The sequence below is a fragment of the Vitis riparia genome, chromosome 6 (assembly GCF_004353265.1).
Source record: "Vitis riparia cultivar Riparia Gloire de Montpellier isolate 1030 chromosome 6, EGFV_Vit.rip_1.0, whole genome shotgun sequence".
Lineage (NCBI taxonomy): Eukaryota > Viridiplantae > Streptophyta > Magnoliopsida > Vitales > Vitaceae > Vitis > Vitis riparia.
Window position 1 is genome coordinate 5,232,149 of NC_048436.1, and position 24,314 is coordinate 5,256,462.

The 24,314-nt window shown below is 35.8% G+C and overlaps 2 protein-coding genes across 3 annotated transcripts; one reads left to right on the forward strand and one right to left on the reverse strand.

Moving 5' to 3' along the window:
* Window positions 1-10,441: 10,441 nt before the first annotated feature.
* LOC117915599 (hydroxyproline O-arabinosyltransferase RDN1-like) lies at window positions 10,442-18,337 on the forward strand. 2 transcript variants are annotated; one of them, XM_034831197.1, is made up of 9 exons: window positions 10,442-10,533; window positions 10,884-11,499; window positions 12,694-12,761; window positions 12,857-13,058; window positions 13,326-13,423; window positions 13,540-13,609; window positions 13,711-13,782; window positions 14,003-14,116; window positions 17,914-18,337. In XM_034831197.1, exons 2-9 carry the CDS (start codon window positions 11,083-11,085, stop codon window positions 17,974-17,976), a joined length of 1,104 nt encoding a protein of 367 aa, XP_034687088.1. In that variant the 5' UTR covers window positions 10,442-10,533; window positions 10,884-11,082; the 3' UTR covers window positions 17,977-18,337. The 2 variants fall into 2 exon arrangements, with proteins under 2 accessions (XP_034687088.1, XP_034687089.1); XM_034831198.1 differs by lacking the exon at window positions 10,442-10,533 and adding an exon at window positions 10,574-10,768.
* Window positions 18,338-19,243: 906 nt separating this feature from the next.
* On the reverse strand, window positions 19,244-22,652 carry LOC117915701 (non-specific phospholipase C2). The gene is made up of 3 exons (XM_034831333.1): window positions 21,372-22,652; window positions 19,877-20,056; window positions 19,244-19,738 (listed from the first exon to the last, which is right to left on the reverse strand). Exons 1-3 carry the CDS (start codon window positions 22,450-22,452, stop codon window positions 19,449-19,451), a joined length of 1,551 nt encoding a protein of 516 aa, XP_034687224.1. The 5' UTR covers window positions 22,453-22,652; the 3' UTR covers window positions 19,244-19,448.
* Between the last annotated feature and the right edge of the window lie 1,662 nt (window positions 22,653-24,314).

Below are 24,314 nucleotides of genomic sequence, written 5' to 3' on the forward strand. Positions count from 1 at the left end.
TGAACCTGACATCTTTTAATGAGCAGAAGGATCTGGAATTAATATTGAGCTTGGCTTTGGAAAATACTGTGCAAAGAAATCCTGATGCAGCTTTTGGCAATGAAATTATGTAGTCAGATATGGTGGCATGGGAAGTGGACACGGCACTGCACACATAAAGCTTCTAGGTGAGGATAAGTGGTATAACTTTGATGATAGCCACATATCAGCTAAATGAAGAGGATGTCAAATCTGCTACTGCTTATATGCTTTTCTACAGGAGGGTGAGAATCGATGATGCTTCTGCAAGCAACGAAACACGATCCTGTGCAGGCTATGAAAATATTCTCCCTCAGAAGTAGATCCTGGGCATATTCATCCTCCAGTTCAGATGGGAAGAAGAGAACTGGCTGCAAGGGTTCAGAAGAGAGCCACTGTGATTCCGGCTTCTTGGAGGATCTGCTGTTCAGAGAATTTGCTATGGTGTCCATGAGAATGTTCCTTTTGACACAAATGATTTTCCCCAACTGACTGCTCACCTTAATTCTGCTGGTAGCTTTCAAGGATAGTTGAGTTCTCTGTGGAAGCGAAGCATTGGAGTTGCCCAACTAAAATTTGCTAAAGCAAGTAAGGGGGAAATCACCGCATTTGTGGATGAACTTAACAAGGCCAAGGAGAATCTCTCAAGGCTGAAAAAACGATCTAAGCTTAAGCTTGGTATCCCTAAAAAAGATGGGAAGATTGATTATTCCCAGGATTTCTCTGCCCGTCAAGCATTTTTTACTGTTTCTGGCCAACTGCAAGTTAAGACTTATGCATGTGCTATTGGCAGGGTTTATACATTTAGGCCAACTTTCCAAGTTGAATACTCTCACACATCAAGGCATTTGACAGAATTCAGGATGGTGGAGCCTGAAATAGCATTTGCAGATCTTAAGGAAAACTTGTCAATGCACTCTCCTTGCCACTCTCTTTAGTCTTTGTTCATCTGAAACTGCCCGGGGTTTGGCAGCGCTAGCTTGGTAGTGTTTGGAGAGGTGGGTGTTTGTCTCGTCATCAAATCTGGGACAATTACAAATACTAGTGATGAGGAAGAAGGATTGGATGAAGCCGTTCGAAGCGCGAAGGCGCAGTCTGGCCATACTATTGCAACTGCATGTTCTTGGGACAACTTATTTGCTGTTCAGAGCGTATCTAATTACTGTCAACAAGACTGATCTGGGTCTTTGCTCAGAGATTGTGAAGGCTTGCGACTCTGCTTCTTTTGGTTCAAGTGATATTACATTTATATGCGGATGAGCTGATGTTTGTGCTCTTGGTGCTGTTGCAGCAAAGTACAATGGTGGTGAGCAGACCACACTTGAGGCTGATTTTGTTCCTGTCTCAGCTGGCATCCGTGCTATTGATGATGCAACAACCAGGTCCACAATTTGGACAAGCTTTGCAATAGCAGGGGCAACTAACACCACAGCAACTTAGGTAGCAAATAGTGCAGCATCCAGGGCAGCAAATGCTATCACAGTCACTACAGCAAATGCCCCAACAACCAAGTCAGCAATTGTCTCAACAGCTTGGGCCATAAACACCACAGCTGCTTAGGCAGCAAACACCACAACATCCAGGCTTACAAATGGCACAACCACAAGTGCATCAATATGCTCATCAGCGGATGCAATATAATGTATATCAGCAACATGTGCCTCCACCAGGGCAACAAAATTCTCAACAGCAAACTCAGCATATTGCACAAGGTCCACCATTTCAAAAGCAACAAGAATTCAAGACCGGATTCCCACAGAGGGAAGAAATTGATTTTCACCAAGGAAGCCAAGTTGGATTTTCTCCGCCACGAAATCGACAGACTGGCACCTCGTCTGCTCAAAACATGCCAGTCGGAGTCAAGTCCTTTCAGATGCCCCAATCAGGTGGTCAGATGAGTCAGGCTCAACCGTTCAGCGGTCCTTCAGTCAGTATGCAGCAGCAACATGATCCCAGGTTCCAAAATCAGATGGGTCTAAGAATGATGCACAATCAGCAACCTAACATTCCTCTGGATGGATTAAAGAGGGGATATGATGAAGATCCATGTGGAATAGCTGGTAATGATTATTATTTCAGTGCTAACAAGGAAGGAGGCCAGGTGTTGACACAGAGAAGAGGTGTGCCTAAGAAGGATCAGGGGATATCAGTATGCAGCAGACTTGAAGTCAGCGTGGCCTCCATCAAATTTTTGTGAAAAGATCTCTAACCCCATCTTCTTCCACGTATGCATGGACAGAACGTCCATATTTTGCATGGCCAACTTAAGGCCACGTGTCATCCTCCCTAATTATTTCCTTTTGACTTTTAAAATAATCCCTCAAACCCCAATTTTCAAATAGTTTTCCAATTTTTAAATTCTTCAAATATTTTTAACTTCTTAAAATTTTCATCCTTAGACATTTTTTTAGGTTCTAAATATCTCATTTTTTTAATAAAATTTGCCGTCATTTTCTTCCCGGCGAGCCTTTCTCACATTTTATGTGATTTTCAAAATGTTTTAAAATAATTGTGAATTTAATTTCGTAATTCTAAATAATAGAATTTATGGAATTAATTCATGCTGAAAATAAATTGGGCTTTGGTGGGGGCCCAACATCAAATAAATTTTCATCAAAATAAAACTGAATTTGAATGAAATGTCATGTGTGTTGTTGATGATTCTTTATCTGTTTAGTGACTTGCGGGCTATATTTTATATTAATTAATTGTGCACTAACCCCATTTCTTGATAGCGCATTTAAGATCGTTGCCCAGGTATGCATCTGTTCTTATTCTGGTCTTGCTATATGCATGTTTTGATACCCATATGTGCATGATTGATTCAAGTATTTATCGATTTTCTCATTGATTGTCATGTTAGCTTCATTTTATTAGTAGAGACCTGACTTTAGGGACTTAGAAGGGTGCTACGGTCTGTACCGTACCTTCCCGATAAGTAACCTGACCCCCGAACCCGATCCGGTTTTTCACAGACCACCTTTTCCAAAATAAGGAGTCACACTTAGGGTTTTTTTTTCTTATTTTGTTTACCCTTTAAAAATAAAACAAAAATAAGTGGCGACTCCAAGTCATTTTCAAATAATCAATAAAAATCAATTTTTTCAAATAAAAATCGAGCTCGCCATCGAGTGGGAAACGCATTGAGCACGAAATGCGGGGTCCACACCATGCAAAGACATCTTTATAATCAAGTAACAACTCAAAATAACTTTTCTCTTCAGAATGACTTAAAAGCATACTTACATAAATTGGCCTTGGGTCCTCATTTGTACTTAAATTTAGCCCTTTTAACTCATCTACAGTGGATTGCCTCCCATCCTTAAATACTTGAGGAGCTTCCTTTGGTTTGTCTTTTGAAAATTATGAATTAGTCAACTTCTACTGTAACATGGTATTTAGTGTGCGTCGAACTTTCTTCAACATTTTTAGGGCATCTCTCGTACAATTGCTTGGTGATCATGATGGTATGTCGTTTCACTTTTAATGAACCATTAGTACAGATTTCCCAAGTTGAGTGGCGTTTCATCCTTGATGGGATTAAACTCCTTGTCTTTGCATTTTCCTTTAGTTCAATACACTACTTCTTATTGGAATTTCGTCACCATGACTTTCGGGGTGGAGTCATAATCCTTTGTTGTACTAACCTTTGTGGAATATGTGCTAAATTGTGTTCTACTTGGTTAAAATTGCCCAACCTAATGAACACTAAAGCTCATGTAATTGGAGTTTCAATCCAATCAAATACTAAAATTGAATGAGGAGAATTTGACCCACTATTCTCCTTCATGTCTTCTATAGTGATATGTTGTGTATTTGCCTTAGTTTTATTAGTCTTAGTTGAAATTTTGATAGGCCCAAAAGGTACAAACCCTAAACCTGCTCTAGAAGGTTTGACTGCATACCCTTGTTGTTTCAACTTCTTTTGACTTTCATTAAGGCCATGCATATTTTCACCTGTAATCTCGGGGCTAAGTTCTCCTAATCTTGATGATGAAGTGAAGTCAGACCCTGCCTTGGCTAATAATTTGTAAGCCTTAGGGTTGAACCCCTTATCTATTCTGTTACTAGGAAAAAATTATTGTCTTGTTTGATCTCTAAAGAATTTGATGGATTTTTGTCTCATCCCTAGAGATAAGTTGTAAGTTTGTAAGGGGAGTGATCACATCTTCTTTCAAGACTTGAAGGTCCCCATTTTCCAATCTTCAAGATTGTAGTTTGCTTTTGTCTTTTATGAAATGTGGTTTACCCTCACTTCATTGAGATCTTGGGATGTACCTAAAAGCTAGGGAAGTAGTGACACTCGTCAAGTCCAGTTTTAATTTTTTGAGGATTTCTCTTTTCTTCGATTTGAATCATCACTGGTTGTGAGATTTCCCCTACTAATGTCGACTTACATTGTTCAATTTTTCCTTTAAGTTTAACCTTCCTAGTGGAGGAAATGATTGCAAGAAGGATTTTTTGCGTAACATCATTTTCTGTGTAAAATTTAGCATCATCAAAATAAGACTCAACTTCTGTAAATGGCTTAGTATCAGCTTCTACTTTCTTTACCCCTCTTCCATAGAATTTGAAACACCGGTGTAATGTCGAAGTAATTACCCCATTCTCATGAAACCATGGTCGCCCAAGTAATACGTTGTAAGATGTTTTTGAATCAATTACATGAAACAATGTGTTCAAACTCAACTCACCCGTAACAAGCTCCAGGCAATCATACCAATAGCTCATTGTCCCATTTGGTTAAGGACTTGGATCATTAGGCGACTTCGAGTTAGTTTTTTCGTAGCAATCTTGAGTCGTTTCATTGTTGTTTTAGGCATGATATTTACTATTGACCCTTCATCAATTAAGATGCAGTGATATTTTGTTCCCGTATGTACCCGATAATAAAATGAAGGTCGATTATATGGTTTTGACCCTAATTGAAGGTCTTCGCTAGTAAAGGTGATGGCTACAAAATATTTGGTGCAATTGTGGTTTTCATCCTCCAGTCTTTTTGCTCCCTTTATTTTGGTGGCATAGAATGTTGGATTCTTAAGTACTTGAATCAACACATTTTGCATCTCATTAGGAATTTGTAGTGTTTCATAGCTACTAAACAGTGAGAGTAGATGTTGTAGGCTTGCTACTAATCCTTCTTCTTCCTTGGTTTTTCATCATCAACACCAAGAATGATTTCCTCGTCTTTACTTAACCCATTTTCTTTTGAAGTCTCATTGAAAGAGACTATATGAGTTGATATTGTCACCCTTTTATCAAAGAACCCTAGGGGGAAGTATCCCCCTAAGGTGATAAGGGTGATGAGTTTCTAGACCAAAAGGTTGTCTACTTGTACAATCGCTTGTTTTATTTCAAGATTCTTTTTTTTCTTTCTTCTTTAGATGTTGATAAGTATTCCACTCATGTCTTCCCATCTTAGGAAAGTTAGGGTATGAATGAGACACTTGCTTCTTGCGAGGTCTTCTTCATGTCACTAATGTCCAACCTTCTTCGTCGTATGACATTAATTTGTTATTAAAGTAAAGACAAAGAATGTTATCTTGACATGACACTTGTGTTTACTTTAGTTTTAGTGACTCACATTGAATAGTACTGGCACATGCCCTAAGTTTTTTAAGTGGAACATGTAATAGAACAGGATCAAATGACCCAAATGTGACCATAACATGATTTGACTCTACTACTTCTTCTAGATCCAAACGAATTCTTCCTTGCTTTGCAAGTTTCATTATGAGATCTTTTAAAATGATTTTTTTTTTTTCATAGGATGATTGACAATTCGATGGTAATGACAATAGTTTGGATCATTAACATGACCCATTTCTTCTGGACGTTTGCACTCAAGTAACTCAATAACATTTTTCTGGAGCAGGTCTTCCAACATATTAGGCACATCAGAGTCAGAAAAAGAATACTTCTTCTCCTCTAATTCCTTTAAGGTGAACCGACGTCTCTCATTTTCCTGGGTTGGTCCAACATTTTTTACTTTTTTTTTTTTAATTTCTTGCTGAGATTTTGACGGGAGTTGTATTTATCATCATTGACTCCTGGATGGGTTTCTTCAAAGTCTTGTCACTCTTTTTCCCATCATGTCTCTCTCTTTGCTGATCAATAGTAAGGTCCTTCTTAGAACCATGGTTGGCTATGTTGAGCTTCATGTCATGTGCTCGAGTAGCTAATCCTTCAAAGCTACGGGATCGTATCCCTTAGAGAATGTATAGGAGACCCCAATGCATTCCTTGTATGCACATATCCACAACTGATACCTTAGATAATCTATCTTTGCAATCAAGGCTTAAAGAACGCCAACGGTTGATATAGTCTACAACCGACTTGTCTTTTCATTGCTTAGTGTTAGTAAGTTCCATCATGCTTACAGTTCGTTGGGTGTTATAGAAACGGTTGAGGAATTCATGTTCCATTTGGTCCCAACTATCGATACACTCAGGTGCAAGGTTTATGTACCAATCGAAAGCATTCCATCGGAGAGAATGAACGAATTGTTTAACTAATAAGTCGTCATCTATACCTGCATTGTTACAAGTTTCAACGAAATGGGCAACATGTTTTAGATTTCCCTTCCCATCAAATGATTGAAACTTTGGAGGTTAATAACCCACAGGCATACGTAGGTTATCAATCATCTTAGTATAAGGTTTAGAGTACATGAACGTACTCTATGAGGGTCCATCGTACTGTGCTCTAATGGTGTTAGTTATCATATCCTGAAGTTGTTAGACATATAATGACGTCACTGAGGCAGATTCTATCGTTTGTCTCTCAACTTGCACTGTCTTATACGCATGTGGTGAATCATCGAGAAAAGATGCAACATTCGAAAGATGGTTGAGTCCTTGACTTGACTCACTTGTATTTTGTACTTGTGTCTCAACCTTGTTTATGAGGGAGACTATCCGCATATCCTTCTTCTCGACCGTCTTGGTGAGTTTGGCGATGACGCAAGCCATCTCTACTAATTATTCCTCTACATATGTAGTGTCGGTTGTCATTAACGACATAGTCATCATGAAGGGAGAAATAAAAGAGTCGGAACAATTGGAGTAGTTTTCCTTATTTGACATTCCAATTAGCAATCCGAAGTGTGCGTCAATGCTAGACTTGGCATCGGTAATAGAGCAAGGAGATTTATCCCCAAAGTCCTTTAGTGTTGAAGGAAGTTTTCTCTTACTACGAGGACTATGACTCTTTACCCCTAGAGAGACCAAAGTGATGAGTGGTTGGTGCTCATCACGCATTCTTACCGGTTTTAGCAAATAAGCAAACTCACTTGTTTGTTTTGTTGAGAGTAAAAATGTTGATTTTGTTTTGCTAAGAGTCATGGGGTCGTAGCGTTGTCGTGTGTCGATTGTGCAATGATGATCTTGTCATTGCCCTTGTTGACATACACAACTTGAGTTCTTTTAGGCATCATTAACGTAGTAGAGATCAATCTTCTAACAAAAGAGATGAGAAATAGAGATGTCCCACTGGGTGTGCCAGAAATTTGTATGCACAAATTTCAAAAATGGTCTTGTGATGTAAGAAAAACAATAAAAATAATGCATACAAAATATTTATTGAAATTAAAAATATTGTGGGTACAATAAAAAAAATAATATTATTTACAAAAAATATTTTCTCTCTGATTCTTTCGCTTTGACCATAACTTGAAGAATGACGATGACATTTTCTTGATTTCGAAGATCAATCAAGGGCCACAAGTGGCTTATTCTCGAATGAACTTGTTAAATGGTGAACAACGGGTGTAGTAGTTCTTTTGTCGTTTCCCGAACTTGCAAGGAGATTTGATGAAACTTTTTCTTTTGTTGTGAAGTCTCTTTTCTTATATAAAATCGCCTTTGAATTTTCTCTCTAAAATTTTCCTTTCTGGATTTTTCTGATTTCTAAATTTCTCTTCCCCTTTTTAAAAAAAGACACCTATATTTATAGGTGAAGATAGAGAATTTGAATTTCAAATTTCCAAATTTTAGTTGTTTAATTTAAGGGATTTAGTTTCTTGATTTTAACAATTTTTTCTTCTCCCGGAGAGGTTTTACCAATAAAATAATAATAATAATAATAATAATAATTTTCTTATTATTATTATTATTATTATTATCCTTTTTATAGTTAGAGATTAGGAAAACTTATCCATAAGATGATATTTATTATTATTAATTTTTTTATTCATTTTGAAGACCAAATTAGTGGTAATTTAATCCACTATTTTTTTTATGTCTATAATGACAAATAAAAGATTTTATGATTTAAAAAGAAGTTTAATATAAAACATATTTCTAGTTAGAAAAACCATTTTTACTTTTATAATGAAATATTAATATTTTATAATACTAGTAAAAATTATCCTTTCCAAGACAAGTTTGTTACATTTTTAATTAATACGATAAAACCACAAGGTATTAGCTCGGTTGTATTTGGCTCATAGGAATTTAATCAGGAGTAATATCTTATACTGAAGTATAAAATTACTAACTTTAGGTGCATATAACTTAAAAAAAGTTTAATTTTTTTTTCACTATATTTGGTCCTAAGAACTTAGTAAGAAAAGAAAAAAATATATATTAATTTTTTTTAAGAAAAAAAAAAAGTAAAACGGAGAATTATAAAAAAAAGGTGGGCGATGAATGATAATGATTGAGAAGGGTCACTTATCTCAATAATATTCCTAAGAAAAATAAAATTTATCATATAATAATTTTACCATTTGAATGTGGTTTTCTAGAGGGAGAACCATAAAAAGGGTGAGTTGAGAATGATGATAATCAAGAAATGTCGTTTATCTTAATAATTCTTATGTAGAATAAAATTTATCATACGCCAATTTTTTATCATCTGAATGTGGTTTTCTATATTATCCATAAATAATATTATCATGATAATAAATACAATTAATCAATAGTATATATCTTGTTTCCCAAAAAATTACTTTTCCCTTTTGAACAATGAACCAACTATTTTACAAAGTTTTAGAGTGCATTTTATAGTATTTTTATTCAAAATGTTTTCTCCAAAAGTGTTTTTAGAATAATCACATTTCAAGTGTTTTTCCAAAAAACACTACTAGTGATTTTTCAACATTGCAAATGATTTTTCAGAATTTTAAAAGTGTTTTCTAAATTTTACTGAACACTTTTTTTTTTCTTTTTCAAAAACATATTGTAGACTAAAAGCATTTCCTAAAATTACTTTCAAACAAACTCTTACTTAAAAATGTCAAAAGATAATTTTATTATTTATTTGCGAGGACTAACAAATCATACGCCCAATTGAATGTTAGAATTTTTATAAGAATAATCTAATAAATTATGCATTATTAATCTAGTTTATTATTTAGTATTAACATCATAAATATTTTGTATTATCACATCAATTGGGTATATTTAATAAAAATGATAATAAACTTATCATTTTTTTTAAATACTTATCATTTTTTTTAAATAGCAAATTATACTATTATCATATATAATAATTTGTAAAGGTTAAAACCCAAAATTTTGGTTTAAAAATTAAGTGTTAATGATTACAACTAATGTCTCGCCAAAAGTTTTAAATGCGTTGAATTTCAAAAGGTTTTAATTGAAAGAAATTTATAACATTTAAGCCTATTATCATCCCCACCCACCTATATGATGATTTTCCTGCTAAAAAATATTTAAAAAAATTTTTTTTTTCAAACCTTTTAGTAATTAAACACAATCTTAAATACATAATCCCTTCAAATTTAGGGAAAATCTTATATCCATTGAAGACTTGGCATTTTTATTCCATTGCAAATGAAGATAAAAAGAAAGTATCACGTGTTTCTATTTATTTATTTATTTCGTATTTAAAATTTATAAATATTGTCTAAAATTTATTATATTAATTTAGTTTAATTTCAAAATAATTCAGTATTAAAAATAAAATACAAGAAGAAATGGGAGAGGTTCTCCACCAAGCTAAATTCCACTTTGTCTTCCCTAAAACTAAAATATTAATTTTATATCCATATCAAAAATGGAATATTAAAAATAAAATTTTATTAAATAAATTAATTTTAATTATCTCAATTTAATTTTTTTTAAAGTCCTAAAAGTCATTATGACAATCTTTTTAATGATTTTTTTTTTTTTACATATTTTATATAATAATTAAATTCAATATAAATATAAATTTGTAAATATAATTATAAATATTTTTAAATAAAAATCTACCCACCAATATTTCACAATTTTTTAAAAATTTTCATCTTGGGTGGAAGTAAGACAAACAAATGATATTAGTCAAATAAATTTGCAAAGGAAGCGCCCAAATTTTAAACCGATTCTGTTCCACGTGGCGTGAGGCTGCATACGGTGGACAAAAATTAGATGACTTCATTGGACACAGCATCATAGTCTATCAAAGTGCCATTCTTCGATATAAGTCAGGACTGTCTGGCAGACTTTCCAGACAGCGTTGAAAATCCAAATCCAGAATCTCGTCTCTCTCAAACTCCCTGTATCGTTTTTGGTAATGCCCTTTTCATTTCTTCATCAACCCTTTTCATTTTTCCCTCGAGTTTCCTTCCCCCAATGCCGATACATACACTCCATGCATTTAATCCATTCCTCCATTTTCTCTCTTTTTCGTTCAGTGTGTGCCCATTTGATTTTTGTGTTTAATTCCAGATCTGTATGGTGCCTGTTTGATATATTTATGCATGATTGGGTTCTTAATATTTTGATCATATGTTCTGAAAATTGAGGTTTTTTTCTTCCATCTTTACGACTACCGTTTTCTCTCATTATTCTCGTTCTGTTTTCCTCTTTACGACTGCCGCTTACACTCATTGTTCTGATCTTCTTGTGCTTGCAATGCAGGTTGTTGCTTGAAAACGTTTCTGGGTCTGTGCTGAAATGACTTGAAATTTATGTAAAGCTAGTGTTTGTTTATATGCTGCAATGCTGTGTACTAAATTGGTGAATTGGGTTGGAGCTGGTGCAGTGTGTATATAGGAGAATTGGGCGGTTTCGGTTGAATTGGGGTGGTTGAGATTTTATGTTTCGATATTAGTCTAGGATGATTGTGAGGAAAAGCATGGGTCGTGCATCGCCACTGCTTTTGGTGCTTCTAGCACTAGGGTTTTTCTTTGCTACCTATAATTTATTAACTATGATAATGCACAACAGAGGGAGTGGTTTGGGGAATTGGATGACAGATGATTTCGATGTCTTTGATCCCATTACTAGGATGACTAAGGAGACAAAGAAAGTGGGGAATCGTAATTTGTATTTCCATGTCGCCCTTACGGCAACTGATGCTCCCTATAGTCAATGGCAGTGTCGGATTATGTACTATTGGTATAAGAAAGTGAAAGACATGCCTGGATCAGAAATGGGAGGGTTCACCCGGGTATTGCATTCAGGAAGTCCTGATAGTTTGATGGATGAGATTCCGACTTTTGTGGTTTATCCCCTTCCTGATGGGCTGGATCGGGTAATAAATCTTTTACTTTCCTGGTTTCTTTTCTTTATGTTTATTTTCACCTCTGTTTATTAAGTAGTTTCTTTTTAAATTTTATCTGAAAGGCATTTTTTATTACTCACTGGGCTGTGTTTGATTTCATGTTCATTTGTTTATTTTTTATGTTGTTCTTGAAGCTCATCCATATGTTATATTTGGGTAAATTGAAAGGTAGATCCAGGAAATGGTTACATGATTGTTTGGGTAAATTTATGATTGGAGGACAAGACAAGATACTTGTAGGAACAAATTATGTTTACTGTACAAACAATGTACGGCAATGTCTTCATTTAGTTAGGAGGAGATTGTTGGATAGTGGAGAAATGCAGTAACATTCTTATGATTTGATGTTTTACTATTATTTCAATAGCCTGAAGGTTGCTGTGAGAGAGCAAGACTCCTGGAACCCAAGTTCCTGAATCTATCTTCAAATAGTTTCATCAAATTTCACAGAACAATGGAACTTTCATGAGGAATACAAAAATTTTCATCTTCAATTTAACTTCCACACTAACCAAACATTATCAAGCCTTAGTACATATCATGTTAGTAATTTATGCACTTACCTATGCTCACTGATAAAAACATCTAGTATGATTATAATATCAACTTGATTCAACAATTGTTAATCTCAACATCTTAAGGTCAACTGGATGAGCAATAATATTGATGTTCAAAATCAAGGAGATACTGGTGGAGATACATTGACACTGAAGTTGAAACTTTTTTCCAAAAAGCATGGAAGGAGGTGTAAAATGTAAAAATGTGGTAGATAAAAATGCAAGCATTCCTATCAAATCTATAATTCAAAATACAAAATGTCACTTGTAACTAACATCACAAAGTATAACATATATACACATGTAAAGTCATTGCACTTCCACAAGAACACAAGAACACATGGTTCATGGGGCCTCAAAAATATCTTTAGCATCTCTCAACTCGATGGAATCATCATACATCTTAGTTACCTGTTTATGATCTCTAGCTTCTTCTTGTTGTTGTTGTTTTTCTTTTTCCTTTTTAAATTTGTTTAGACATTGGATTTCATTAGATGATAACTTCTAAAATCAATATGTATCGACTGATACATTTTAGTTTTGGCTGCTTTCCATCAAGAAATTCAACTGTTTCCTTATTCTCATTGTATTCAAATGTTGTACCCAGGGATACATTGTCTTAAATAGACCATGGGCATTTGTGCAATGGCTGGAAAAAGCTACAATTGAGGAAGAGTGAGTTTATTACTTTTCTTTTGAACAGCCCAGAACTCTATTGTTCTATTCCTTTACAGAAACTTAAAAGACGAAGTGCATCTTAACAATTGCAGATATATTCTAATGGCAGAGCCTGACCACATATTTGTAAATCCTTTACCTAACTTGGCACATGGAGGCCATCCAGCAGGGTTCCCATTTTTCTACATCAAACCGGCTGACAATGAGAAAATTATAAGGAAGTTTTATCCCAAGGAGAAGGGTCCTGTCACCGATGTTGATCCAATTGGAAATTCTCCTGTAATTATTGAAAAGGTCAAAGCTCTTATTTCTAAGTTACTTAAATCTTGTTGCAAATGATCAATCATTCATTTTGTGTACATTTTATATCCATTTTATTTAAAACATGCTTCAACCAGATCTAGACTTAAAAGGGTGCTATGCATATTAGCACATGGTAATAATTCCTGTAACAATCATCATCTTCACTATAACTGTTGTTATTTGGGGCTGACTGTTTTTCTTTTTCTAGGTCACGATATTGCTCTATTGATGTCTTATTAACTGACTTATCTGTTTCAGTCCCAACTGGAGGAAATTGCACCTACATGGATGAATATTTCTTTGAGAATGAAAGATGATCCAGAGACAGATAAAGCTTTTGGATGGGTGCTAGAAATGTGAGTAGTACCTTAAAATATTTCATCTTCTGTCAGGTTCTGTCAGTTGATGGTGACTATTCTTTGGTTTTCTGATATGAATTTTGATGTGTTTCCATTTTTTCTTTGAAACAAAGGTATGCATATGCTGTTGCATCTGCATTGCATGGTGTGCAGCATATCCTTCGTAAAGACTTCATGCTACAGGTTTGCATGTTTCCTGATGAATCAATCTGCATATCACCATTTCTTCTTAATGTTTATAGAGTATCACATAGATCACTAACATGCATCTTGTAAGTTTTCAGCCTCCATGGGATTTGGAAGTTGGGAAGAAGTTTATTATCCATTATACATATGGATGTGACTACAATTTGAAGGTAAAAGATTCTCTCTCTCTCTCTCAACTTCTGTTCACTGGTTTACATTACTATTTTATTATTGAAATGGTAGTGCACTTGCTTTACTGATTTATGCCTTGCTTGTTTTGCCTGCATCAATTTACTAGTGCTGTCTTGCCAAACTTTCTTTTTGTTTAAGTTAAATTCTTGATCATTATTTATTTCTTGAGTAATTTATTTCAAGTTGGTAACCCTTCAGGGAGAGCTGACATATGGAAAGATTGGAAAATGGCGTTTTGACAAGAGATCATTTCTTAGTGGCCCTCCACCAAAGAATCTCACCCTACCTCCTCCAGGTGTTCCTGAAAGTGTGGTATGTCTATGCCTAATCTTCATTCCTCAAGGGCCTGTTGAGTAAACCATAAAACAAATTCAGCTGTTTCAAATAATACCTGGCAGTGCACTCAGCTCAGAATTAAATCCAACCCATGCACAAAAACAAAAGGATTTTTCAAGTGTGCACTTCTCTACACATGCTTAAAAGTTTGTGTTCCTGTTTGGATTGATTTCAGAAAAAGTTAAAAGTTCTTCTTTTAAGTCCAATAAGAGTTTCTGAATTTGTTTTACTACTTCTATTAAAGTGCTTTGGGCTTAAAAAGAGCTTAATTAAGAAGTAAGGAGAATGTTGCTTCTCATGCAAGCCCTTCTTTGCTTATGTGAGAAGTTGCTTTATGTTTAAAGGACTTTTATTACTTCAAGACTGCCCCAATAAAACTTATGGCTTCAGCTTCTAGCTTAAGCAAAAAGGAACAAGCTATCCAAAAGAAGCCTATAAGTAATCTGGGCCATGGTTTTGATCAGTTGCTATATTTCGTTTCTGAAACAGCCATAAAAACTATCTACACTTTTTATTTATTTATTACTATTATTATTTATAAATAAGGCTGCCTCAAATATACGCTGAAGTTGTTATGTAACTCAGATCTTCTTGTTGCTCTAAACTTGTTAGTCATGAGATACCTAGTTACAACTTCTCAGATGAATAGGATTATTAGCTTCATAGTATGGCTCTAATGAATATTACCCATTCAACAAATTTTGTTTTCTCTATTACCATTATCTGACTAATATTGTATACTAGTTTATCTAGTATTAAACTGGTATAGAGTGTTAAAATAGTTTGTCAGTTTTAATACTGTAATACCAGTTCTCAGTTCATCTCATTCTTGGCATCCTTCTGTATGGATTGTAAATTAGAGGGTTGAATTTTATTTGTTTATGAATAAATTAGAAACCTTTTTGGTGATTTTCTAGTTCTGCTGCTGCTTTAGAAAAGATTATGGGCATTGTTTTTTAAAAAATGTCCTTTTACTTGGTCCCAAAATGAGTAACCTTGGACCTACCCGCAAGTGATCAATTGCTACATGATGTGCAATTGGGCTGATACATCATGAGGATCATTCTTGTTATGTAATGTGGGGCATCTATGGGGGATGCTCCTCTTTTCCCTTTTTTTTTTTTTGATAGGTAAATAAGAGCATGTATTAGAAACGCTTAGAAATGGCAAAATACACTAAACGCCCAAAAACTAGGCATCACAAAGACAAAAGGGCCCACCCCTTACTTAAGGAACAACCGATCTATAAAATCAATCAAAGACAGAGTATGATCCTCTATATACACCCTAGCCCAATTCACAAAAGTATACAAAAAAAAATATTTGATGGCTTGGTCAGCCCGTTCAACATTGTTGAATGCTCTCCCATTCCTTTCCTTCCATAAGGTCCACAAAAGGCATAAAGGGGCAGCCCTCCACACCTTCGCCCTTTCTTTACCCACAAAAGCACCATTCCACCCAAGAAATTTCCCCCTCACAGTGGAATGCAAAACCCAATGCACACCAAAAAGGGAGAAGATCAGATTCCACAACATATCAGCCTTGGTACAAAACAGAAAAAGGTGGTCATTTGTTTCTTCTTCTTCTTTGCACAAGAAACATCTATTTGGCATGTTCCATTCCCTTCTTTTCAACTGGTCGGTAGTCAAAACTCTATTCCAAGATGCTTCCCAAGCAAAAAAATTCACTCTCATTGGAGCCCAAGACTTCCAAATAATGTGCCAAGGGAAAGGATCACTAGAGGCCCTTGTGTAGCGTTAAAAGCCTAGTATCCATGTTAATCTGGTAGACAACACCCACGGTGTCTATTAATTATATTTATATTTTCTTTCAGCTTTTTCTTTTTCCCTTCTCTAAGGTCATTGTATGAGATGTCAGTAGTCACATACATGCCTTATACACAGGGAGAGCAATTTAGCTTTCTGAGCCACAAGGTGCTCCACAATAACTTGTTTGAATGTTTGTCTCATTGCTTGTTAAGCACCATTATTCCATAGAGTTGGGTTCTTAACCCTTGCTGAGGGGGCTTACTTTCTATGCAGTTTTATGTGTCACGTGAATCTAAGGCTGTAATTGGTGGAGAAATATGACTTTGTCACAGCTTTAGGACAAAGTTGACTACTTGGACTAAGTTCATTACTTGAACTAAGTTCATAAAGAACTCACATATTTATCCTTTAGTGAAAATCCACCATCCTAAGAATGGGAGATGGGGTTCTTCCATCAAGGTTTTGTGCAGATTTAGTTTAGCTTCCTTTTATGGGAATAGCTTTATGGGCCTATGACTCGTAGGAACTGCTTCATAAAACTGCATATGAAGAACAAATGGTGTGACCGAATGCAGATTAAGTGCTTTAGAATCAAGAATTGCTTTTAGTCTGATAGTGTTTGGTGACAACTCCTTACAAGGACCTGCCACTGCTTAAATGGCAGCCCAAGTGGCAATAATGCCTTTGACAACTGTCAGAGCTGCTTCCGTTCTCTGAGGAGGGTGGGTTTTGATTTGTTACCCAACTAGGGATTCATAGAATCCACCAAAGCTTTATTGAATGATGGTCAGAGCTTGAGTGTGAAGGAATCGTTGCAAGGTGGGTTTATTCTTAAGCAAAATGGACCTTACCCCTTTAAGGGACAGTTTCTCTCAAATTCCATTTGAAGACACTCATTCTGGGGTCTAAAGGCCTTTCTGTGACCACAAGATATCTGCACCAAATACACCTCTTGTTTGTCTTAAGGGATATTCTGATGCGAAAAAAGAACAAAAGGAAAAAAAGAAAAAAGAAAAAAAAAGGGAAACTAGAAAGAAAGACAAGAAAAGAAAAGGACGATGTTCTTCTCTTCACAAGAAATCTAGCCAAGATGTTTTTCTTGAAGTAACTGAGTTGACAATTTGAAACTAGTACTTGTCTCAATCCAATATGAAAGTCATTCAGTTAGAAAACAATTGAAGGAAGTGTAATGATTTTGGGTGGGGGGCATCAGAATGGTAGGATAGACTGAATAGAAATTATATTAAATCAAATAAAATGCCTAGCAATGAAATAAAATTCTTTTTGTCAAAATGAAACAAATAATATCTACATTAAATTATATTCAGTGAATTGTAGGATCAATACATTTGTTGTTATGCGGAACTTGCTAAACCCACATCTAATTGTGCAGTCCTGGGATCATACTGGATCAGATCACCTCAACAGTTGCCTCTCTATGCCCTAATGCAGGCATGGGGGCACAGCTAGCTGATGTCTAGTTAGTGTTTGGATAGTAACATTGTCTAAAGTCAGTGTTTGGATGGTGGTATTGTCTATGGTGTATTTAAGCATCAAGGAATATGAAGTGCTTTAGTAATAGGATATTTATTCCTAATCCTATATGCTATACAAACTTTCCAATTAAAATGTCAATTTTTTTTTTTTTTTTTTGCTTAAATGTTGGCCTTCACAACTGAGGTTGTTCCAAATGGCATTACACCTTAGCATGTATTTCATTGTGGTTTCTCTGCTTTCATTGGTGATTTATGAGCACTCCTTAGCGATCAGGCCAAAAGAATTGGTAACCGTTCTTTTTTAAAAAATGAAAATGAAAATGAAAAAGAAAAGCCTATCTTGAGTATTGATAAGTATTTCTTATCTCTTTTAACTTGGCCATATTCATTATGCCTGCTACTAGGTTTCTGTGATTCTTTGTTCTATATCTTTCATTATGCCTATTGCCTCTCTCCCTCTCTCACTCTCTCTACCTATTAATAATTCCTACATTAATTCTGTTATTAGGTAAGACTTGTACAAATGGTGAATGAGGCTACTGCTAATATTCCTGGGTGGGATGTGGAGTAAATAGTGGCTTTGATCAAAGGAAGACAACAAGCGTGGATCCTTATTTTGGTTACTAATATCAGTGGCCCTGAGAACAAATCCATGGATACAAATTACAGGTAACAGAAAGGAACAGTCTGCATAGATAAAAGAAATGTCCTGATATGTCAAATAACAGATATTTTGTTATTCACATTTCTAAATTTAAACCATGGAGACCACTAAATTTTTTTGTATAAATATTTTTTTACATTCCTTGGATTGAGTTTATAGTTCAAGTTTTTGCTTATCAAATTGTTCAGTGCCTCCTCTAAACTGAAAACTCTTTGTAGTCATGATACCCTTTTGAATTATATACATATTTGGACATGTATACCTTTCATGGCATTTCCTGCCAGTGGTTTTTTTTTAATTATTATTGTCATTACTATTATTTATTTTTCCCCAATTAGATGCTGTAACACTTCCAACCCTTGTTGGATGGGCACCTGGCTAAGCCCACCTAATCATTATTGTTATGTTTTTCCTTTTCCCTTTTTTTTTCTGCCTTCTTTGCCTCATCTGGGATCGTGATGGAATAGGCATTGAGAGCTAAGACTACCATACTCACCCTAAAGACAGGTCCAACTGAGGGGTGTGTTCCGTTTAAGACGTAGGCATTGAGTGTCAAGAGAACACGATAACCACCTTCAAGACACCTCGAACTGAAGGGTGTGTTGTCTTGTCACCCATATAAATGTGATGGTTTCATTTTAGAGCTTGTACCTGGATTGCCCAATGTTGGTCTTGGAACCAAGTTGAGGCCTTGTTTTATTGGTTTCATAAAATCTAACCAAAGGACTTCTCAAAGCATTCTATGAGATACGGGCTGTCCTGGTAAAATTCTTCTACTATTTTTTCTGACTATAGGTATTCCTTGGGGCAGAAGACTTGTCCCTGCAGATGATGTAACCATCTTCAAGCCACATAATCGGATAAATCTGGGTAAAGTTGAATATGGGGCTTCTAGTTTGTGAGATATGGTTCCACTTGACAAGCTGTCTTCTGGGTTTTCACAAGAGATAATCCCCAACTCCTATTTTGCCTTGATTTAGAAATCTTAAAACTATTCTCTTATGAAGCCCAATTTTCTCCAAACCCAAGAGATACCAATGAAATTTTTTACTGCACTAAGATTAGGCTTTGAATATATAATGAAAAATAAGATTAGCTAAGGACCCAGACTGTTCATGCCATTACTGCCCCTCTCCCCTATTGAGTCCAAACCTCCACTGCACTTAGCAGGGTGTATTGTGATGAATTAAATTTATTAACAAACCTACATGATTAACAGTCAAATAATACAATGTTTGTACTGCCTCTACTTATTTCATCTTTTTTGCCTTTCTACACCCTCTCTTCCTCATTTATATGGACATAAAACAAAAGTTCCAATTTCATATATTTTGGCATCTTTCTCACATGGTATCTTGTTATGGGTTCTTGGTTGAGGGTTATGGTGATCTTGTGGTGAGGGATGGCCTCATTTTGACAATTTGTTCTTCATTAACACCCATTCTCTTAGCAGAAAGCCCTGCCTCGAGGAACTGTTTCACTGCGTCTTCCATATACTTCTTCCCTTGCTTCACGTTCATTTGCTTCCCAATCTTTTCTGGGTAACTTGTCAGGATGTTGTCTCCTTTCAGCACTGCTGCAAGCTGCACTAGCTCTTCCTGGAATTCACTAAGCTTCGCACTCTCATTTGCCTCTCCCTTCCTCATTCTCACCGGAGTTGGAAGTTGCTCTATTGAAATTGCATTAGACAAATATAAAACAAAAATTAGATCAAAAGAAACAGGTTTAGATAAGCAACAGACATGACAAAAGTGCATTAGAGGGGTTCCTGACACTAGGACAAATCCTGGTGTCTAGAGTGACTAACCTGGACAATCAGTTCTGGGTTGGGTCCGGGTCTGGACAATCCCTTCAAAGGTGCCGGCCCATTCGTCCCTCTTGGTTAGGAAAGGAGAGCTCAGGTTGAAGATCTTCTTTACGGTTGCCGGAATGGATGAATGCTCATACTCCGATGTCGGGAATGGTGATCCATTAGGCCCATGAACAACTGCATCACCATCGTAATAAGTTCAAGATACATAATACGAGTTTGGGTTTGACTACATTATTATTGAAGTTTCATTTATTCATGTCGTAGTCTCATTATTTGTACCTTGTCCTATTGTTTGCACCTTCACTCTCAACGGTGAAGATTGGGATTTCAGTACTCACTAAATTGATGCCTTAGATTTTTCCTATGGGTTGATGGATCAGCTTGGCTTTCAATGTGAAGCAATTTGCAGATACTTTTGAGGAATATCATCATTTTGTGATAAGGTTTGCTCTTTGTGGTGACCACTCTTACCTTTTCTTTTGATTGTCTTGGTATGACATTTTGGAAGTGGTCCATCTTTCTTTTCGGCCTTGAGGAAACCATTAAACCGAAATTGATCCTATAGAGGTGGAACCCCATGTAGCGTTCTAACTAAGAAAACATCTCTACGGAAGTTCGACCAATATTTTTGACAAATTTGCAACACAAGGAAACACCCCCAACCACATTCCAACTAACCCATATGGTTTGTTGCCTCTAACTTTAGACTGCTGGTGGCCGTAAAGGAAGAGCCATTGGCTCCACTTTGCTGTGTCATCGTCTAAGATTGGATATCACTGTCAGACAAAAGACCAGAATGTAGCTTGTCCTAGCCCCATGCACCATTTTCAGCCCATCTCACTTTTTAAAAGCAAAGGAGAGGAAGCTTATTTTTCACATCATAACTTAAAAAGTGATGTTGTATGAATTAATTATTGTGATAAATCTTATAGCCTTGTAGTTGTTTTATATTATTTTCACTTATTTTTTAAGAGATGTTTTAAAAATTAATTGTACAAATATGTAAAATAATTAAAAATAAAATATTAGATATAAAAATTATTTTTAAAATATATTTAAAAATATTAAAAATAGGTTAAAAACATTTTAAGTTTTCAAACAGAATTATATTTTACATAAACATTAAAGAATTGTTTTTAAAAACTATTTTTCAGGACAGTTTTTCAAAATAATTACCATGTCCTTATTGTTTTATTACAACAGTCAACATAATTTATAATTTGCATGTAAATAGTAGCCATTAAACTAGCAACTTGATAAGAAAACAAATATTTATTTGATTATATTTTCTTAAAACAAATTTTTAAAAAGACACAAAACACCAATTTGTTATTATTACTTGCATTTTTTTTCTTTTTTGGTATGCTTTTAGATTTTGAAAACAATCACTAAACATTTTTTAAAAAGAAGTGTTAAAATTAATTAATGAAATTATACAAAATTATTATAGATTAAAAGAAATGATGAAGGTTGTGAGGGTGTGACTCACCAGTGCCCTTGTCAATCCATGGTGAGACCATGATGGTTGGGACCCTAACACCCAAACGGTCGAACCCAAAAAGAAACGGCTCTGGCCCCGCTATCCCGTCCGGGCTCGGCACCCCTCGGACCGGTGTCGGCACGTGATCATAAAATCCGCCATGCTCGTCGTAGGTGATCACCAACAGAGTCTCGTTCCACTGCGGGCTCGCCCTTAGTGTCTCGTACACCTCCTTCACAAACATCTGTCCCTCATACACATCGTGCGACGGATGGTCGTCGTTCCCCGGCTCCACCTTAGTGTCCATGTACCGCTGCTCTATCACAGTATACCCTGGCAGCTTCCCCTCCCGCGCGTGCCTCTCAAAGGACAAACCATAGAAATGGAATTTGTCGAGATACTTGAGCTTCCTCAAGCTCTGGTAGAACAGTGTCGCCGGAATATTCTGGTAGTATATTCCGAATGGAACTCCTGCGGCGTCCAGATTGTCGAAGATGGTTCGCTGGGGGTAGCCCTTGGCCAGCATTGTCGGGATGTTGCCGGTGGCGCCGGCGGAGGTGGCGGAGTGGACGAAGAGGCGGTTGGGTTGGGTGGACGCCGGAACGGAGGCGAACCACCTGTCGAAGACGGCGAACTCCGAGACGAGGGTTTTGTAGACGGCGACCATGGAGGGGTCGAAGCCGGACATGACGGTTTGGGGGGCGGCGGAGGTGGTGGTGGCTTGTTGGGCGAAGCCGTTCATTGGTGGATGGTCGGCGGAGGCGTTGCCGGAACCGAATATTTGCTCGCGAATGGCCTGGAAGGAGTGGGGTGGGTCGGCGTCCACGTAGTGGGAGGTGTTGGTGAAGAAGACGAGAGGGGAGGTTGGGTCGGATGGAGAGATGGGGTTATATTCAGAACCATCGACGCCGTTGATTTGTGGGTTGATTTGTTTCATCCAACCGAGCATATGGTCGAAGGAGCGGTTCTCCATTACCAGCACGACGATGGTCTTGATGGGGCTTGATAAAGGAGTCACAGTGGTGCAGAGGAGTAGGTGTATAAAGAAGATGAGGATCTCCATTGAAGAGCTGTGCTTGGTGATGGACATTTCTTGGGAGAGATGGTGATCTGAAGTGTTGTGTTGGAGGGAAGTGGTAGTGGTGGCGCCGCTGGTTTTTGGGGACAAGGAGGAGGTGGGGTAGGTCTGATACGGTGTCGTTTTCAGGTTTGGATTTGCATGGAGGTAGACAGTTGGAAGGGATCTCGTGAATTCGGATACTGTTACCTCGTGACCCTCGAATGCGGGTAGTTTCATACTTTCAAGGGCTATCCCACATATTCCCACTCATCCACTCATCCACTCCTCCACTCCACTCATTCGATCTGATTTTCAAAACTAAAAAAATTGTAAATACCAAATTTGGAAGAATTGACTTTTATTTTTTAAAATATGTGTTGAGAGAAGTCATATTTACAATTTTCAAATTTAAAAATAATTTTAAAAATCAAATAAAAAAACTTCCATCTTTAAATAGAGGAGTTTTTTTTCTACTTTGGGGACGGAAGAGAGCCAAAGTTCTGCTTGATCTTCAACAAGTTTAAGTATTCTTTACAAGTCAATTGTCTTTATAAGTCTATGAAAGAAGATAAAAACATCAACCAATCAAATATCCTTCCCCATTTCTTAAGACCTTGGCCAAATCGGTTGCACCCAATTCAATAACATATTGATTGATCCCAAAAGTAAATGTCAAAATGTGGTTCCCAAGTATAGGGAGTATGTTATAGCTTTAAAATCTTGGTGACACTTACCTTAGGGAGGTGACATTAGGGTAAAAGGGAAATGGAAAGATTTTGAAGATGAATGAAACTTTTTTTAAGCAAACTTTTTCATTCAATTGATTAAAAGAAAAAGGTTAATAATTGAAAACATGGGAAAAACCAAGTAAATTTGAACTATAATTTGACTTAACAAGATTTGTAAAGTATCGAGGATAGAATAATCAATCCTTTATGTGTTTGGTTCTTGGAAAGTACTAAGGAAAAAAAATATCAAGGAAATTAAATGTTACAAAAAATATCAAAGAAAATAAAATATAATTAAGATTACTTAGAAATTTATGCATTTTAAAATCATTTAATCTTTATATAATTGAAGAAAATAAGTAAAATGAGTTTAAATAAAAATATGAAAATAATTTATCAACTTTGAATCTATTTTTTATTTTTCTTCACTTTTTCTCCTTATTTTCTTTCCTTTACATTTTCCCTCAAATTTTTTGGGAACCAACATAGCCTTAGGCTTCCTTCTTTTCATGAAAAGACCCTCAATTGAACTAACTTAATTGAGACTATTTATAAGTACTCTCAATTAGAAAATTTTTAATACAAGCATAACTTGATTAAACCTAATGTCATATATCGGTGCTTAAGTCATTTAATCTAACCTAAAAAGGTCCTAATTGATTAATTAACTTATTAACACTCCAAAAGATCAATTAACCTATTCTAGAGATGTCATCCACTTATTCTTATGCAACCTTACATAATTATCAAAACGTCCTAATATACATAGATGAACCAAGAGTTAATCTAACCCTCATAAATCATGTCATTAGTGTATATAAGTTTGAACACAAAATACTAGGACCCATAGGACAATACTGACTCCTTCAAAATTTAAATATGAAGTTGACTCAATATCACACTATAGAGAGTCAATTATACTTTAGTACCCTATATATATTACAACGAGACACTAAGTGTTCGAGTCTATAACCTATTATTCACTGTATACGGTCTCCCTATAAATTAGTATATATAATCTAACAACGTGAAAACTATCAACCTCTCATTACCTTTACAATCCTTGAGTTACAAATCCTCTTATTGTGTGATCAACTAACATATTCTAACTCACAAAGTGCTTATGTAGACTTCCATTAAAAAAACTATTATGACCATAGTTTT